The 19,069-nt window shown below is 35.3% G+C and overlaps 1 protein-coding gene across 2 annotated transcripts in view; it reads right to left on the bottom strand.

The window, feature by feature from the left end:
• The window catches only part of LOC123563172 (WD repeat-containing protein on Y chromosome-like), a 94,283-nt gene extending 77,282 nt beyond the window's left edge, over positions 1-17,001 (bottom strand). Inside the window, exons 1-4 of one of the 2 annotated variants that reach the window (XM_053529714.1) lie at positions 16,928-17,001; positions 16,435-16,517; positions 14,525-14,699; positions 6,702-6,766 (exon numbers count right to left, since the gene is read on the bottom strand). In XM_053529714.1, coding sequence (XP_053385689.1) covers positions 6,702-6,766; positions 14,525-14,699; positions 16,435-16,445 — 251 coding nt within the window. In that variant the 5' untranslated portion in view covers positions 16,446-16,517; positions 16,928-17,001. Of the gene's footprint in view, positions 1-6,701; positions 6,767-9,925; positions 10,645-14,524; positions 14,700-16,434; positions 16,518-16,927 lie in introns of those variants that run through there. The other variant, XM_053529750.1, reaches the window with a different exon arrangement.
• Between the last annotated feature and the right edge of the window lie 2,068 nt (positions 17,002-19,069).

Genomic DNA, 19,069 nt, shown 5'->3' on the forward strand with positions numbered 1-19,069 from the left:
GATGATGAGGAATAACTATTTTAACTTTGAATCAAATCCATCTATTAATTACAGAGATAAGTAGAAAAAAGAGAAAGTGTAAAAAAAACTTTAACCAAGGTGGGGATGCAGAAAGATGCCGACGCCGATGCCAGGTCGAGTAGGATAGCTCTCCTTATACTTTGTATAGTCAAGCTAAAAACTGGAGACCTTGATAATCTTTCGAAAACCACGGGATTCTGATTTTCAGAGGGTCAGGTTTTCAGAGGGTCTAGTTTTCAGAGTTTTTATAATCGCTGTAAAACCCAACTCACTCACTCACTCACTACTGTATACAGTTCTTAGCCCTTAAACATTTGGAAGAAGAAACACACAGACAACTGGAGTAGATGGAAGGTATGTTAAAAGGACTTCTTATAATGGTTTTATTTTTACCTGTAGTGGCCCACAAACAGGGCTAAGTGCCCTATTTGCACAAAATTTGGAGAGCACCTTGTAATGATACTACAGTACAGACCAAGTTTGATGATGAAGCATCCAGCTGTTCATCAAAAGTCATTGTTTAAAGCCCTTTCTATTTTCAGCTTTAGTGGCCCCTGAAAGGAGCCAGTTCCACCATTTGAACAAATTATGGAATGAAACTTCCAATGATGCTACAGACCAAGTTTAATGAAGATCCATCAAGCAAAGTATGAGAAGAAGTCCTTTACAAGTATTTCTAGTTTTAGCCCTAGCAGCCCCTGAAAGGGGACAAGAGCTCCTATTTGGAAAAATTTGAAAGAGGACCTTATAATCAACAACACTTAGGATCAAGTCAGATGAAGAACCATTCTGCAATTCATGACGAGTTGTTTAAAAGTATTTCTAATATACTTGTCTCTGTTAAAACACACTTATGCTAGAATGACGTCACGTTAACCTGCGGTGATGTCAATATATCTGTTGCAACCAAGAATGAGCGATACTATATTTTATCTACTGTTTTAGATGAAGGCCATATTAGAATCGAAATAATTTATTGCAAAACCGTGTTTTAACACTATTTATACACTCGGGCGGTAATGCGTCATACAAATAATTTCACTCAGACTGCGCTCTCATGAAATTATTACGCCCAACGTATAACCACCCATTGTGCATAAATAGTGTTAAAACACTCTTTTGCTATAAATTATTTCTTAAATCATTTCTCAAGTCAATGGACCAGCGCCCACATTTGAAAGGATTTTAAAATGATAGTACAGACCTTGTTTGATGAAGCCTCATCAAGCTGCTCATGAGAAATTTTTGTTTAAATATTTTTCTATTCTAAGCTCTGGCAGTCCCTTTAAGGAGCCAAACTGAAACATTTGAACAATCTTGATCTTCAGTGACAAAAAAACGAAAAATAAATTTGGTAACATACATATATATATGTAATGTTTCATATTGTTTTCCGTGTTACCAAGTACAAGTTTTGAAAACCAATAAAAACAGCAAAATCTAATAAAGTCACTAACCTTGAAAATGACTTTATTATGTTAATACCAAGAACATTTATGGAAAGAAAATCCCTGTAAAGCTGAGATTAATGAATCAAATATGGGCAATATCTTTTTTATGTAATACTTCAAAGTGGTCTGTCTTCTTCAAGTATAATATAAAACTGAAACACACTATTTTAACAAACAGTCTGTTTAAACATTCAATTTCAAGTGCCAAAACACATTTTACAGTTTGAAATATGACCTCTTGTCCAAAATAAGATATGCAGCATTTAGATTTAACATGGATTTTAAACTTTCAAATTTTTTATTGCAAAGAAGTGTGGATTTTGTGATATTAGAAAATGTTTTATGACATTAATGAATATTTACTTCCCTATTTCAGAGGGAGAGGGATATTTTCAGGAGAAGGTGGGGGATGATATTTCACATTACACAGGACCATTTTCAATAAACAAAGCAAGTTATTATTATACACAACAAAAGCTGTCGGTAAGACAGCCAATGCTCGACTATTCAAACTAGAAAATGCTTTTGTAAAAAAGCACAGGTCTCCCCCAATGCAAAGTCCTATCGGCACGAAGTCAATAGGGATCAGGAGCAAAAGTCAGAGACACTGATGGTTGGCTGCAATAGGGATCATCTACTTGGCATGTCCAGTCATCCCGCTAAATTTCAACACTAGTGGCCTAGTGGTTCTCAAGTCACTGGTCAGGCTCCTGTGACCTTGACCTTTGATCAAGTGACCTCAAAATATATAGGGGTCATCTACTCTGCATGTCCAATCATCCTATTAAGTTTCAACATTGTAGGTCAAGTGGTTCTCAAGTTATTTCCAAAAAATGATTTTACATGGACAGGCCACTGTGACCTTGACCTTTATTAGACTGACCCCAAAATCAATAGGGGTCATCTACTCTGCATGTTCAATCATCCTATGAAGTTTCAACATTCTGGGTCAAGTGGTTCTCAAGTTATTGATTGGAACTGGTTATCAATGTTCAGGCCCCTGTGACCTTGACCTTTAATGGAGTGACCCCAAAAACAATAAGGGTCATTTACTCTGCATGAACAATCATGCTATGAAGTTTCAACATTCTGGGCCGAGAGGTTCTCAAGTTATTGATTGGAAATGGTTTTCCATGTTCAGGCCCCTGTGGCCTTGACCTTTAATACAGTGACCCTAAAATCGTTAGGGTTCATCTACTCTGCATGACCAATTATCGTACTAAGTTTCATCATTCTGGGTCAAGTGGTTCTCAAGTTACTGACCGGAAATGGTTTTCAATGTTCGGGCCCCTGTGACCTTGACCTTTAATGGAGTGACCCCAAAATCGATAGGGGTCTACTTTGCATGTACAATCATCCTATGAAGTTTCAACATTCTGGGTCAAGTGGTTCTCTAGTTATTGATCAGAAATGATTTTCAAAGTTCAGGCCCCTGTGACCTTGACCTTTGACGGAGTGACCCCAAAAACGATAGGGGTCGTCTATTCTTTATGACCAATCATCCTATCAAGTTTCAACATTCTGGGTCAGGTGGTTCTCTAGTTATTGATTGGAAATGGTTTTCAATGTTCAGGCCCCTGTGACCTTGATCTTTGACGAGTGACCCCAAAATCAATAGGGGTCATCTACTCTTCATGACCAATCATCCTATGAAGTTTCAACATTCTGGGTCAAGTTGTTCTCTAGTTATTGATCGGAAATGGTTTTCAATGTTCAGGCCCCTGTGACCTTGACCTTTGACGGAGTGACCCCAAAATCAATAGGGGTCATCTACTCTTCATGACCAATCATCCTATGAAGTTTCAACATTCTGGGTCAAGTGGTTCTCTAGTTATTGATCGGAAATGGTTTTCAATGTTCAGGCCCCTGTGACCTTGACCTTTGACGGAGTGACCCCAAAATCAATAGGGGTCATCTACTCTTCATGACCAATCATCCTATGAAGTTTCAACATTCTGGGTCAAGTGGTTCTCTAGTTATTGATCGGAAATGGTTTTCAATGTTCAGGCCCCTGTGACCTTGACCTTTGACGGAGTGACCCCAAAAACAATAGGGGTCGTCTACTCCAGCAGCCCTACAACCCTATGAAGTTTGAAGGTTCTAGGTCAAATGGTTCTCCAGTTATTGCTCGGAAATGAAGTGTGACGTACGGACGGACGGACGGAAGGACGGACGGACGGACAGGGCAAAAACAATATGTCTCCTGGGTGAGACATAATTATTGTCCCAGAACGAAGCAGGAAAATGTTACCCTAAATGTTAAAATATCTATAGAGTTTCAATCCAGAATCTGCACTAGTTTTGGAGATAGTAACTTGCATGCAAAACTTTAACCAGAAGTTTTATGTTCAAAAGGGGACATAATTTGACCAAAATGCATGTCAGAATTATGGGACTTTATGCAATCAACTAGTTTTATAACCCCGAAGGCACATGTGAAGTTTCAATTTAATACAAATGTATTTGCATTTGTTCTGCAGATAGTAACTTGCACACAAAACCAGAATTTTCTAAGTCTAAAAGGGGGTATAATTTGCCCAAAATACATGTCAGAGTTATGGGACTTGACCCAGTGAGGTTGGTAATTGATCTAGAAAAAGAATAAGTTTCAAATCTATATGCCTTTAAGTAATAGCTGTATGTACTTGCATGCAAAACTTTAACCAGGATTTCCTAAGTCCAAAAGGGGGCATAATTTGGCCAAAATGCAGGTCAGAGTTATGGGATTTGCTGCTATCAACTAATTTCATAACCCCAAAGACACATGTGAAGTTTCAATTCAATATCTACATTAGTTTTGGAGATTGTAACTTGCATGTAAAACTTTAACCAGGATTTTCTAAGTCCAAAAGGGGGCATAATTTGCTCAAATTACATGTCAGAGTTATGGAACTTGACCCAGTGAGGTTGGTAATTGACCTAGAAAAAGAACAAGAGCTGTCGGAGGACAGCAACGCTCGACTATTCAACAGCCTTGTCAACTGAACAAATACAAAAGTCGAAAAAGAAGCATAATTTTGTAAAAATGGGAAACAGGGTTATGTAACCTGCATAGTGTTTATCAGCTCATGACAAATGTGTGAAGTTTCAATCCATTCCCATTAGTGGGTACTGAGATACCAGCTTACATAAAATAATAAGAATTTAACCAAAAACTGCTAAGTTGAAAAGGGGCATAATTTTGTAAAAATGCAAAGTAGAGTTATTGAGCCTTTGCACAGCATGTCATATCATATGTGTGAAGTTTCAATCCATTCCCATTAGTGAGTACTGAGATACCAGCTTACATACAAAACCTTAACCAAAAATGTCTAAGTCGAAAAAGGAGCATAATTTAGTAAAACCTGTGCAGTGTAAGTCATTTTATCACAGTGAATAAGTGTTAAGTTTCAATCTATTCCCACATGTGGTTACCAAGATACCAGCTTACATACAAAAACTTAACCAAATCAGGACGCCAACGCAAGGGTGAGTCCAATAGCTCTACTATTCTATGAATAGTTGAGCTAAAAATAAGTTTCAAAGCTATATGCCTTTAAATGATAGCTTTATGTACTTGCATGCAAAACCTTAACCAAGGTGTGATGCCGACGCCGATGCCAACGCCAGGATAAGTAGAATAGCTTACTGATCAGAAATGATTTTCCATATTCAGGCCCCTGTGACCTTGACCTTTAATAGAGTGATTCCAAAAGCGATAGGGGTCATCTATTCTGCATGACCAATCATCCTGTGAAGTTTCAACATTCTGGTTTAAGTGGTTCTCAAGTTATTGATCAGAAATGGTTTTCCATATTCATGCCCCTGTTACCTTGACCTTTAACAAAGAGTCTACTTTGCATGACCAATCATCCTATGAAGTTTCAACAATCTGGGTCAAGTTACTGAACGGAAACGGTTTTCCATGTTCAGGTCCCTTTGACCTTGACCTTTATTAGAGTGACCCCAAAATCAATAGGGGTCATTTACTCTGCATGTTTAATCATCCTATGAAGTTTCAACATTCTGGGTCAAGTGATTCTCAAGTTACTGATCAGAAATGGTTTTCGATGTTCAGCCCTGTGACCTTGACCTTTAACAGAGTGACCCCAAAATCAATAGGGGTCATTTACTCTGCATGTTTAATCATCCTATGAAGTTTCAACATTCTGGGTCAAATGATTCTCAAGTTACTGATCAGAAATGGTTTTCGATGTTCAGCCCTGTGACCTTGACCTTTAACAGAGTGACCCCAAAATCAATAGGGGTCATCTACTCTGCATGTCCAATCATCCTATGAAGTTTCAACATTCTGGGTCAAGTGGTTCTCAAGTTACTGATCGAAAATGGTTTTCCATATTCAGGCCCCTGTCACCTTAACCTTTAACAGAGTGACCCCAAAATCGATAGGGTTCATCTACTCTGCATGATCAATCATCCTATGAAGTTTTATCATTCTGGGTCAAGTGGTTCTCAAGTTATTTATTAGAAATGGTTTTCCATATTCAGGCCCCTGTGACCTTGACCTTTAACAGAGTGACCCCAAAATCAATAGGGGTCATCTACTCTGCACGATCAATCATCCTATGAAGTTTCAACATTCTGGGTCAAGTGGTTCTCAAGTTATTTATTAGAAATGGTTTTCCATATTCAGCCCCTGTGACCTTGACCTTTAACAGAGTGACCCCAAAATCGATAGGGGTCATCTACTCAGATGATGATGAAGTTTCAACATTCTGGGTCAGAAGGGGTTGTCTACTCCATAAACCCTGCCATCCTATGAAGTTTGAAGGTTCTAGGTCAAATTGTTCTTTAGTTACTGGTTTGAAATGAAGTGTGACAGACGGAAGGACCGACGGACGGATGGATGGACAGGGCAGTTGGGGATTAGGGGAGACATAAATATTCTGTCAACGTTTCATGTTGACTGGGTAGAAAATGTGACCTCTAGAATGTTGACTAGGTTTTTCCCTGATTGGATCTTGCTGGTTATTTTTTAACCAAAGATTCCTAAATATTAAAACTGTCTAAGATTTCGTTAAGATCAACATTCTGATCATTTCATCTGACTAGGTCAAAACTGTGACCTCTGGACTACCAGATCCTTCACCTTTACTAACAGCTCACCCTCAACCTTTGCATCAGTAGACACCAACAATAAGAATGTTGTACACTGAAGCTACCACATATACTGAGTGCTCAGATGTCCTAAAACTTAATTTGATGTCTTTTACGTTCAGACAAACTAACCTTTCTATCTTCTCTGGATTGCTGAAACTTTTTCTTCTCTTTCCCTCTTCATGTATTCTTGGCAACTGAAAGAAAGATTTTAATTTGAGGAAGAAAGACCTAGATGGCCAACAATGGTCTTAACTTTGAAATTGTATTAAACATGATTACATGTATAACTGAAACAGGGAATGGTATTATTATCACAATGCAACTTGCATTAAGAGACCACTTTTAACGGAAGGACAAAAATGGGTCTCTTAATACAAATAGTCCCTTAATACAACATAACGTGTTCTTTGAACATACAAAGTGGTATTTTAATGCAAGTGGTCTCTTATTAGATGTGGTCTCACAAGCAAGTTTGACTGTATGTCTAAAACTGTTTGCTGCTAAAGGTACAACCATAAACCAACAAAGTATACAACAAAAACAAAATACATTCAGGAAGTCATTTTGAATTCCTGCCACCAGAGGATACTTCTGGAGCAGAAGTTATTCAAAGGAAATGTTGACTTTAGAAGGAACACAGAAACAATACGATTCATGCTCAAAATCAAAACTTCACATTAAAAGTGACTTGTACAAAATAGTGTGCAACCTACCTTTTTGACCAATCAGAGCGAGTTATTTTTAAAACAAGAGCTGTCGGACGACAGCAACGCACTACTATTATAAAAATGCAAAGCAGAGTTATGGGACCTGCAAAGTACATGTCAGATCATGACAGTGAACAAGTACGTGAAGTTTCAATCCATTCCCATTAGTGGATACTGAGATACCAGCTTACATACAAAAACTTAACCACAAACTGCTAAGTGAAAAAAGTGGCATAATTTTAAAAATATGCAGAGTTATGGGACCTACTTAGTGTATATCAGATGATGATAGTGAACAAGTGTGTGAAGTTTCAATCCATTCCCTTTAGTGGGTACTGAGATACCAGCTTACATACAAAACCTTAACCAAAAATTTCTAAGTCTAAAAAGGGGCATAATTTTGTAAAAAAGAAAATTAGAGTTATGGAACCTGTGCAATGTCAGTCAGTTTATCACAGTAAATAAGTGTGTGAAGTTTCAATCCATTCCCACAAGTGGATACTGAGAAACCAGCTTAAATACAAAATTTTTAACCAAATCGGGACGCCGACGCAGACGCTAACATGGACACACCGTTGAGTCCAATAGCTCTACTATTCTTTGAATAGTCAAGCTAAAATGTGGCTTCTTATTCCTAAAGACCAATGTGACTGTAGCAATAATTTTTGAAGAACTACTTTACATGCTGAAGAGCGCCTTGACTGAATGCACATGCCTACCAATGACTGCCCCTTTTTTTTCAGAAATGTACAGGTATTGTATTTCAAAGGAAGCCGACACATTTTTGTTACTTCGAGGTGTCAGTCAAAGGTAGGCGAAGAATATGATATGATTTGTAAACATCAATTAAATGGACATGACTGACCATAAAATTCTGATTGGTCAAACGTAGCTTTCTCACTATGTCAGATAAAAGTCCATGGAGAGAATTCTTCGAGAAACAGATTAACCTTGGTTGATCACTCCACTATGCTCCACTTCCCTCACTATTGGTTTCTTTTCACAAAGAATTCACAAAGAATTCATTTCATAAACTCTATCTATAACCTGGCCTCACCTGACCCATTTTCTGATACCCATGGGCATCTCATTACGCTACTCTGCATGTCATTTTTATGGAAACTTGACGAAGACCAGAATCTCTAGCATTGTCCCACGAGTGATGACATGTAGTGTAGTGTATACATGAGGCACAAATGGGTATCCAACGATACACCTGACCTTGAAAATATGTCAAGAGACTCATGACACACAGTTTTATGAAAGAAAAATCATTTGTGTTTATAATGAAGACACTCAAAACAATACAATCACCTTAACAAGACAAGAGCTGTCACAGGAGACAGCGCGCTCGACTATTTCGATGCTGAATAGTGAAACTGGACACATCTGATGAAACTAGAGCTGTCACTGGAGTGTTTAATGACTCCAATTGTGGATGAAGATATTGCACAATAGCCTGAGTCTATGTCAAAAATATCAACTTAATAAGAGAGGTAAAGATAAAATGTATCAAAACACGATATAAGTATATCCTAAGCAAAGAGGGGCAAAATTCATTAAATATTGGCGCCAAAGTTATGTAGCTTGTGTCATATAGTGTGGGTGATGATGTTGAACAACTATTTTAAGTTTGAATCAAATCCATTCAGTAATAACAGAGACAGAGTGAAAGTGCATCAAAACTTTAACCTAAAATTCTAAGTAAAAAGGGGGAATAATTAATGAAAAATTGGTGGAAGAGTTATGCACCTTGTGTCATATGGGGTGGGTGATGATGTTGAACAACTATTTTAAGTTTGAATCAAATCCATTCAGTAATAATAGAGACAGAGTGAAAGTGCATCAAAACTTTAACCTAAAATTCTAAGTAAAAAGGGGAAATAATTCATGAAAAATTGGTCCCAGAGTTATGCACCTTGTGTCATATGATAAGGGTAATGATGTTGAACAATTGTTTAAGTTTAAATCAGATCCATTCAGTAATAACATACATAGAGTGAAAATGCACCAAAACTTTAACCTGAAATTTTAAGTGAAACGGGGGGATAATTCATGAAATATTGGTGCCAGAGTTATGGCCCTTGTGTCAGATGATGTGGATGATGATGTTGAACAACTGTTTTAAGTTTGAATCAAATCCATTCAGTAATAACAGAGGTAGAGTGAAAGTGCACCAAAACTTTAACTTGAAATTATAAGTAAAATGGGGGAATAATTCATGAAAATATGGTGTCAGAGTTATGCACCTTGTGTCATATGATGTAGGTGATGATGTTGAACAACTATTTTAAGTTTGAATCAAATCCATCAAGTAATAACAGAGATAGAGTGAAAGTGCATCAAAACTTTAACCTGAAAATCTATTGTAAGTGAAAAGGGGGATAATTCATGAAATATTGGTGCCAGAGTTATGGCCCTTGTGTCAGATGATGTGGATGATGATGAGGAATAAGTATTTCAAGTTTGAATCAAATCCATCAAGTAATTACAGAGATAAGTTGAAAAAAGAGAAAGTGGACCAAAACTTTAACCAAGGTGGGGACGCGGAAAGACACCGATGCCGATGCCAGGGCGAGTAGGATAGCTCTCCTTATACTTCGTATAGTCGAGCTAAAAATCAGACAATTTACGTTTCTAACTTACCTTGTCTGGACCATCATTGAACAAAAATTTCACTTTGCCAACAGAAGTTTTAGCTCTCCGGGTTCTAAACCCTTGTGAACCTGTACCTGGGTTATCCCCAGGTCTTTTTGAATACGCAACAGTCCATGGCCGCCAAGCCATTCTGTATATCCCTTTTTTCACTCAGTTAAAATGTCGCATCAAGATATTTCCGCAATAAAATATATATAGCTCACTCTTAAGATATACTGTGATTGATTTTCTTCCTTAATAATCAAAATTCACTTTGAAATCTCCTTGAATTTGTTAAAAAAAAAAATTACAATGAGTTTATCTTGAATTATGATTTAGCACATGATAATCTCTCAACAATGTCTAGCATTCAATCACATCATCCGTGGACAAATAAAGACGTACATAAAATTTTGTTCAAGGCTTTCACTTTAGTTGTAGTATGAACAATAATGAATTATACCTATAAAAAAAGAACAACAGTTCACTTTAACCTCATCTTAGATACGATAATTTCCGAATTACATTTAATACACAGCACTCAATCACCATTCAATATCTAAACTTTGCTCTAATCTGTCAAAAGCTCCTTCTTAATAACCCACTACATCGCTATCTTGAAATGCCTTATAAAAAGAGTAACATTTTTTCTTTACATAGAAATATGTAATAATAACAAGTAACTTTATATTCCGTCAACAGAAAAACAGTGTATTTTGAAGCATCCAATTTTTTTTTCATTGTGACCAAATTTTATCCAAGAAAAAAAATTGTCAACACATATTATAAGCTCTAAACAGTTGAATAACAAAGAACATTTCAGACAATTTATATTTGCAGATCTGTAAATTATTCTTCTAGGATGTCACTTGTGGAGTGGTTTTGTGTTTGTTTAAATTTGGATATCAAGAGATGTGTCAGTTAATTTAGATAAACTCACAAAATAGACAACTGAAATCATTATAGATTTTAAGCTGTTTTTGTCAAATCTTAGTCTTCACTTAATACAAAACTTCTTCAGATGAAATTATTTTAATCTGAACATATGAGCCGCGCCATGGGAAAACCAACATAATGGGTATGCGACCAGCATGGATCCAGACCAGCCTGCGCATCCACGCAGTCTGGTCAGGATCCATGCTGTTCGCTAATAGTTTCTCCAATTCCAATAGGCTTTAAAAGCGAACAGCATGGAGCCTGACCAGAATGCGCGGATGCGCAGGCTGGTCTGGATCCATGCTGGTCGCATACCCACTATGTTGGTTTTCCCATGGCACGGCTCAATTAGTGTTTTATACATATTTTTCAGAATTGATTCTTACATATAGAAAGTTCAAACACAAATATTTAACAATATTTGAAGCGAAAAAGGAAGTTTCAACAAGAAAGACGTAATTTAATTCTCAAAAAGTTTCATATTCTTGAATATTTAAGGTAAAGGTCTTGTTTATTATAGTGTCACCCCTACTGAAAGGGCCAACCAATTTGGCTTATGAGACACCTTTAATTGTGCGTACCAATTACCTCCCAACTCCTACCACTATACCAGGCATCAGACGGCTGATAGAAATCGGTAACCATTCATTTAACTAGCTCGCGGCTCACTAACCGGCCATTTTGGAATGAGTCCCATGACAAACATCCCCCAGAAGAACGCTCCCCATGGGGCTTGAACCTTCGACCTCCCGATCCTGAGGCGGATGCCTTAACCGCTAGACCACGGTGACTGGTATATTATATGCAGGAAGCTTATTGTGCACCATATGTGAAATACCAGTAAATATTTTAGTCTTTAAAAAATTGCCTTAATAATTCAGCCCTTACAATTCCAACATTTGACATTTTGTGACACATAAGACTTTGTTCCACTGCACCAAAAAAGTGTTGAAGTATTAATGTTTAAGAGTTAAAAACAAAATATTCTTAAATTTTGCCTAATTATGATTATCATTTTTGAAATTTTTGCCTCAAAACAATGGATACAGACACATTTTGTGTTAAATCTGTGAAAATTAACATTCTGCATGTCTGGAATTTGATCTCCGTTACTACAAACAAGTCCAGCACAAACTCTGAAGAATGACAGATGTGTTTCTAGTCCATCATATGCAAACATTCCAACTCTTTTAACTGTTTGCCAAGCAAATACTCAAATCACGAAGCATGTAAATCTTCCAGTAGTTTAAACATCTAAAAGAAAGTGATCATCTCCCATTGACAGATTAAAAAATGTAAAAAAAGATAAATTAAGCGATTAACCTAAAAATGTATGTGCATAGGGTGGTTAAACAATTCTCAACAGGGGTGGCTATATAAGTACCACATAGTATCATGGCGTTTTAATTTTTAACAGAATGTAATTAAACAATCGGAAGCATTCTCATTTAAAACAAAATACATTCAAAGTTCAATCAACAGCCTGCTTGTTGGCACAGGAGATGAGTGGAGGGAAATGTGATCATTTGATAGTGGTACTTTTATCTGTTCGAATCTTCTATTTGTCCATTTTTTTTATTTTGCATTACATTCTCTGTGAAAGCTTGTTTTTTCATTGTTTTATTCTTCTTTTCGAATAAAAGCCCTCAGTATCTTCAAATTAAATAATTCTTAAATAATGACCAGGCTATTTAATGTGACATATAAGATTATCATTATATTCATAACACTTACTCTGACATTGAGCTTTAAAATATCACAGGAGAGATTCATTCATTGAACATTAGTGAAAAAAAAGTAAATAGATACAATTTTAACTAGATGCCCAAGGGCAACATGTTGAGCCCGCCAGCTGTCAAAAGGACTGAGAGTTGCACACGAAACTCTGTCTCACTGAGACAAACATTTGTGCCAAATAAAACAATTGTGCCAGGTTATTTTATAATCCCACATTCAATGACGAAGTTATTGTCCGGACAAGGTCAAATATAGCCATATTTGACCTTTAAACCCCAAGTGTGACCTTAACCTTTAAGATATTGTCACAGGTTTGCGCGCAACACGCCGTCTCATAGTGGTGAACAATTGTGCCAGGTTATTTTATAATCCCACATTCAATGACGAAGTTGTTGTCCGGACAAGGTCAATTATAGCCATATTTGACCTTTAAACTCCAAGTGTGACCTTGACCTTTAAGATATTGACACGGGTGTTGCGCGTGACATGCTGTCTCATGGTGGTTAACAATTGTGCCAAGTTATTTTAAAATCCCACAATCAATGACAAACTTATGGTCCAGACAAAGAAATCCGGACGCACGCATGCACGCACATACACCAATCAGCCATTTGGACAACTATGTATTCGCTCCCTTACGGGCTCGACAAAAATGAAAATTATGCGGGTCTTGGAATCAAACTCATGACGGGCCCTCATGATGTAAAAGTATGAAATGGAGCAGTGTTACTGCTCAGGCAAGGGGGAATTATTATTTTTTTCGGAAACATTGTATATGGACATAATCTTAGGTTAATCTTTTGTTTGTTTACATTTCAAAATGCCATAAAACTGTTGATACTACTCCCGCACAATAATTTAAATGACAGAATGTTTATCTTAATGTTTGTTTGTTATGGTGCTCATGCATCTCAAAAAGGTTGTCAAAGATAGAAGTTAAGTGCATACTGTCATGTTATACAAAAATATTTTCTGTATTGACATGTTTAATGAAGAAAAACCATAATTACCAAACATGTTATTGTTTGAGTTATCCTGAAGGGTTTATACCTGTAGAGAAATTGTTAAAAATAAAACTTATGGTAAATATTGATATAAATTAATTATGTATGAATTTAAGTATTTCAAAATTTCTTAATTTCATTCAACAAGTTCTTTTACAGTTGTAATTTTTCTTTTTTAATCTGTCAAAAGAATACAGACATGCTGAATTACTTTTATTTTAGTAAAGATTCACCCATTCTGCAGACAAATGGAACAAGTTTCATCAGGGTTTCGCAAGCAAGGATGATACAAACCAAGTCTTGTGAAAGCTCATTGTTACACAAGTGTGTCTTCCTTTCCAATTTTAGCTCTGGAGGCCTTTTACAGCAGATAAACAAAATCTGTGAAAAGTTGAAGACATTATACCACAGACTAAGTTTAGTATTTTTTCAGAAGTATCAAGGAAAAGTTGACTACAGAAAGTGCACCATGAACTGTGCACTGCACACTAGTCAGGATATGTGCCACGGCCCACTGAACACTAGTCAGGGTATGTGTCACAGCCCACTGAACACTAGTCAGGGTTTGTGCCACATTCCACTAGGCAAGATATGTGCCACAGCTCATGGAACACTAGTCAGGATATGTGCCACAGCCCACACTGCTAGCGCTGTAGTGTCCAACCAGCAAATTACTGTGCCATCAACTCCATCTGTCAAATACTGTATGGATAATGTGTTTTACCAAGCCAGATGCCTTGCTCACATAATGAGTAGTGCACAAACCCAGAAATATGGGGCAAGTGAATCAGTGACCTGATAGGCTCCTGGGCACTGCCTCCATCTATTTTTCTAGTAGGTACCCTGATTTCTAGGTCAAAGACCAGCCTATCCAATATCAGCACACCCAGATTCTAAGCATGTAGTATTTCAGATAAATCTAAACCTTTACCTGTTGTGATACTGGAAACAGTGCTTTGAGGACAGCCTTGCATGTCTTCAGCATGGCTGGATTGTGTTGCATTGTGTTCAGAAGAGACATCTGGTAGAGGGAGGCCCTCAGTGACAATGTCAGTTCTGGGATATCACCCTCTGCCACCTTCTCCCTCACTATATCCCATCCTGACCTGAATATTAAAGTTATATATATAAATACATTAAACATAGGTATAGACAAGGTAAGGGATATTTTCAATCTGACTAAAGTACACATCCTATTACGCTACGCATAGGATCTGACAACGAGCTATTGATAGCCTTGTTCTGACGACCCTTCCGCTAGCCAATCAAAAGCTAACTTACAACATTCTGCAAGCTTTAAAAAGCCTTGGTTTTTGATATCTACAATTTTTATGTAGAAAGATGTCAGATAGCCGGTTAGCTCAGTCGGTAGGGCACTTGCTCTGTAAGCGAGAGGTCCCGGGTTCGAGCCCTGGATTGACTGCAAATTTTTCTTACTCTTTGACATTCGAACAAGTTGTCTGACTGGTTCAAATCAAAATAGATTTGAGAAAATGAAAATAGCAATTTTGGAAATCAAAATATATAGAAGACAAATGTGAATGGGTCGTTCTCAGATCTTCGTTTAGAAGATCAAGTACTTTAGTCAGATTGGGGATATTTTCCTCTGCTACTTTCTCCCTGCTAAATCTGTTTCTGTTCTATATATCAAACTCAAATAGAACAACAAACATTGACACAGGGGGATATCAATACAGTAGTAATTTAATACCCCCCAACAAAATGCTGGTTTCTTTTTGTTTCTTTTTTTTGCTCTTGTGACAAGTGTATTTTCTGTTGTTTTCTTTTTGTTTTGTTGTTGCATGATCTGATTTGTAAAGATGGAATTGCTTTGTATACTCATATACCTTTATGTATGGAATGAGTTTAATAAAGTGATTGTTCTGTTCTGTTCTGTTCCTCCTTCTCATTTTATCCTACCCTATCCTATATATCAAAGTCTTACACTGCATTTCTGCTACCTTCTCCCTCGTTTTGTACCGCCATAACATGAATATCAGTAATACATTACATTAAACATAAGTAGATACAAAGTCAGATGTGGGGTATCTCCATTCATCACTTTCACCCCCACTATCCTGACCTATCTATATCAAAGCCATATAGCATATTAGAATTAAGTATAGGCAAGAATCTTTAATGCTAAGTTGAAACAATGTAACAAAATACATCTTTTGAAGAATAATGTTGGTGATATTTCCTGGAATGCAGACAAAATCTCTCCCCCCCCCCCCCCCCCACCCACCACCCCCACCCTCAGGCAAACAAAAACCTTACTTTGATTTTTTTAAATTATCAAAATTTTCACCTCATTTCATTTAAAAATTGATAATTATCATCTTATATATTGAAAATTGAACCAATGCTAATCTTTTTCATTTTTTGCATTTTTATTTTTAAAAAAATCAAAAAGGTGTATTGTGTCTGCCAAATTTAAGGGGATATATATTTTATCCAGGTGGAATTTTGTCTTATGATTATTTTTACTCTTTCTGTTTATTTTTAACTTTGAAACATTAGACTGAAAAGAAGGGAATAAAGCTTGACTACAATTATATTAGAGATTCCATTTTACTAGTATTTTCAAGAACTTTTAGACATTTCAATAGTTATGACTGTGACCTAGGTTTCCATTATTTTTGCTATTTTGCCTTGATAGCTGGCTATTTTTAACTATTTAAATCTTTACAATTACTAAATAAATTACTGCAAAAAATCTATACAAAATTCAACTTCCATTATGTTTTGAAACTTTTCAAAATTTCCCAATATTTTTTATTAAAGAAAAAGTTAATTTTAAAAGTTCATTACTATCAATCAATAAAGTAAGTTTTACTATACCTCTTTTCCATTTTTCAATAGGTCTACTTGAATTCAATCAATCTTCGAGTTGACTTCAGTAAATTTCCCATCAGAAAATAGACCTATATTGAAACATTCTTCAATTAAAAAACACTCACAATGGCCAGTATCAATCTACTTTTTATCATAAAAAAAAATTCAACTTTTCATATCAATGTGTCTTAAAGTCAATGAATTTAATAATATATTCTAACATTCTGTTATACTTTGAAAACATTTGCTCCTCTGGTTAAATAATGAATTTAAATAAACCCCATCGAAATTTAACTTTTCTAGAACACTTGCATATTTCTTCATCAAGTTAATGTGCTACTAAATTTGCCATGGTAATAATTTATATGTACAAGTAAATAAAAAAAATCTTCATAAAACTTTCAAAAAACGTAAAACATATCACATAACTGATGAAAATTTACTAAAGAAATCCTGTAAAGATTATTTTATATATAATACTATATCAATTAAGTCCTACCTTTTTTCCATTATCCAACAGCTGGACATCAACTCAAATCACTCTTGACTTTAATTAATTTTCGATCCAAGAAATAGCCTATATATAGCACAAATTTCTTCTATTAAAAACATCTACAATGGTCAGAATCAATACATCTTTTATCCTCGAAATTTTAAATCTCAATATTTTATGTTAACCTGTCTAAAATTCAATTGATCTGATACAGGGCAACAAGCGTTCCTTTAAGTTATGACTTTTTGAAAACATTTTGACTTTTGGGCAAATAATGAAAATAAATAAACCCCTATCGAAATTGTACTTTCCTCAAACACTTGAATATTTCTATAACCAGTAAAAAATGCTACTGAATTTGCCGCTGAATATTGAAATAGAGATCAGGTACAACCAAACTTAATCTTTACCCTGCTAAATTTCTATAATGAACTTGTCCATCTTTCAATTTGGACAGTACCATTAACTGTTAAAAGGGGTGCTTACCAAAAAGATACTGACTGAATGGCGAACAATGCAGACCATGATCAGACTGCATGGATGTGCAGGCTAACCTTGATCAGCCCTGGTCGCAAAGGCAGGCTAAATGTTAAAACATGTACTATAAAATCAGATATTTTTGCAATATTAAATGTTAGATATACCGAAAACAAAGATTTTAAAAAGTATCCAAATTGCATGCAGTACCTTTTTTTTAAAAAAAAAAAACAAAAAAAAACTATGCTGCAAAATAATAAAACTTCTTCTTAAATATAGTAATAAAAATTTCTTCTTCAAGGGGGGTCAAAGTGTGAGCAGTTAAAATCAAATGTGTAGAAATTATGAAATCTGATACAGCTTATATCATATAGTTAGAAAATTAATTACTGTAATTATTATAATATATTAAACCTTTAATTATGGAAAGGCAAATCAGCAATATTTGAAACAAATTTCTGCTATCTCATTCCAGGGAACAATAAAATTGTAGTTTTAAACAAAATTTTGAAATGTAAGTGATACCAAACAAAATACGAGCTGTATTAACATAAAAGAAACGTAATAAGGCTGAAAGGTTCATACTTTGGAATTTTACAAATTTTGCAAGTTATCTTTTCTTTTTAATACTGGAATTCTCACATATTTCTTTGAAATTTCTTTTAAATTATGTATGGAAAAATGTTGCATGCCTTGAACCTATGAAAACAGGACAATATTTATAATTAACTTGAAACTGTATTTTCAAATATATGTTTTTTCTGCATAATGTCTGTAAGTATTGGCCTGGCACTCATGAATATTCCATATATTTCCATAAATTAATTTTCGATGTCCGAACCTAAATAGCGATAAAACTATAGCATATATATATTATAAAATTGCTGCCTGTGCAGGTAGCTGTGTGGACAAAACATTTAACTACCTGGATTATGGATTTGAGTCCTATGTCTTACCATATCTTTTCTCAAATTTTATCTGTATATTTAATCATGTTAATAGGCAGGAAAATTGCCACACTTCCGATCAGATTTATCATGCCTTTTATGGTTCATTTATTGAAATACACTTGTATTCAAGATAACCATTATAGATACTGTCGAATAAATTTTGAAAGTGTCTTAGATAAAAAACCAAATTACTTGTCACCAGCATTTCCAGAAAATAAATACTACATGAGAAAGCATTAAAATTTGTGAAATATATACTTACAACATCCAGTTACTTAAAGCTTACTCCTAAATCTGTAGACATTTCTTCATATGTTGATATAAAGATTATCAGAATGATGTTTCATTCAACCCAGACTTCTTAGAATCTTAAAAAATGTCTTAGTTATGAAGAGAGTTATAACAGCAACTAAAAAAAAGAAATAAACAGATAAAAATTCAAATCATTTGAATGTCTCAATTACACTTATCCAATTTATCCAACAATTTTGTGTCAAAAGTCAATCTGAATACTAAGCAGGCAAATATTCAGGGGTAAATTTTTCATTGAAAGTATTTTGATCTAGGAGAGATATCAATTATGATAATAACATGAAATTACAAAATTTTACAAAGTAACAACAAATCGTTACAGAAATAATAGCAGTTGGTAAATTACACAAATTGGTTTTTAATATATATCTGAAAAAAAAAATGTAATAATCAGCCTTCTGGGGTCAGT

This window comes from Mercenaria mercenaria, chromosome 2 (assembly GCF_021730395.1).
Source record: "Mercenaria mercenaria strain notata chromosome 2, MADL_Memer_1, whole genome shotgun sequence".
Lineage (NCBI taxonomy): Eukaryota > Metazoa > Mollusca > Bivalvia > Venerida > Veneridae > Mercenaria > Mercenaria mercenaria.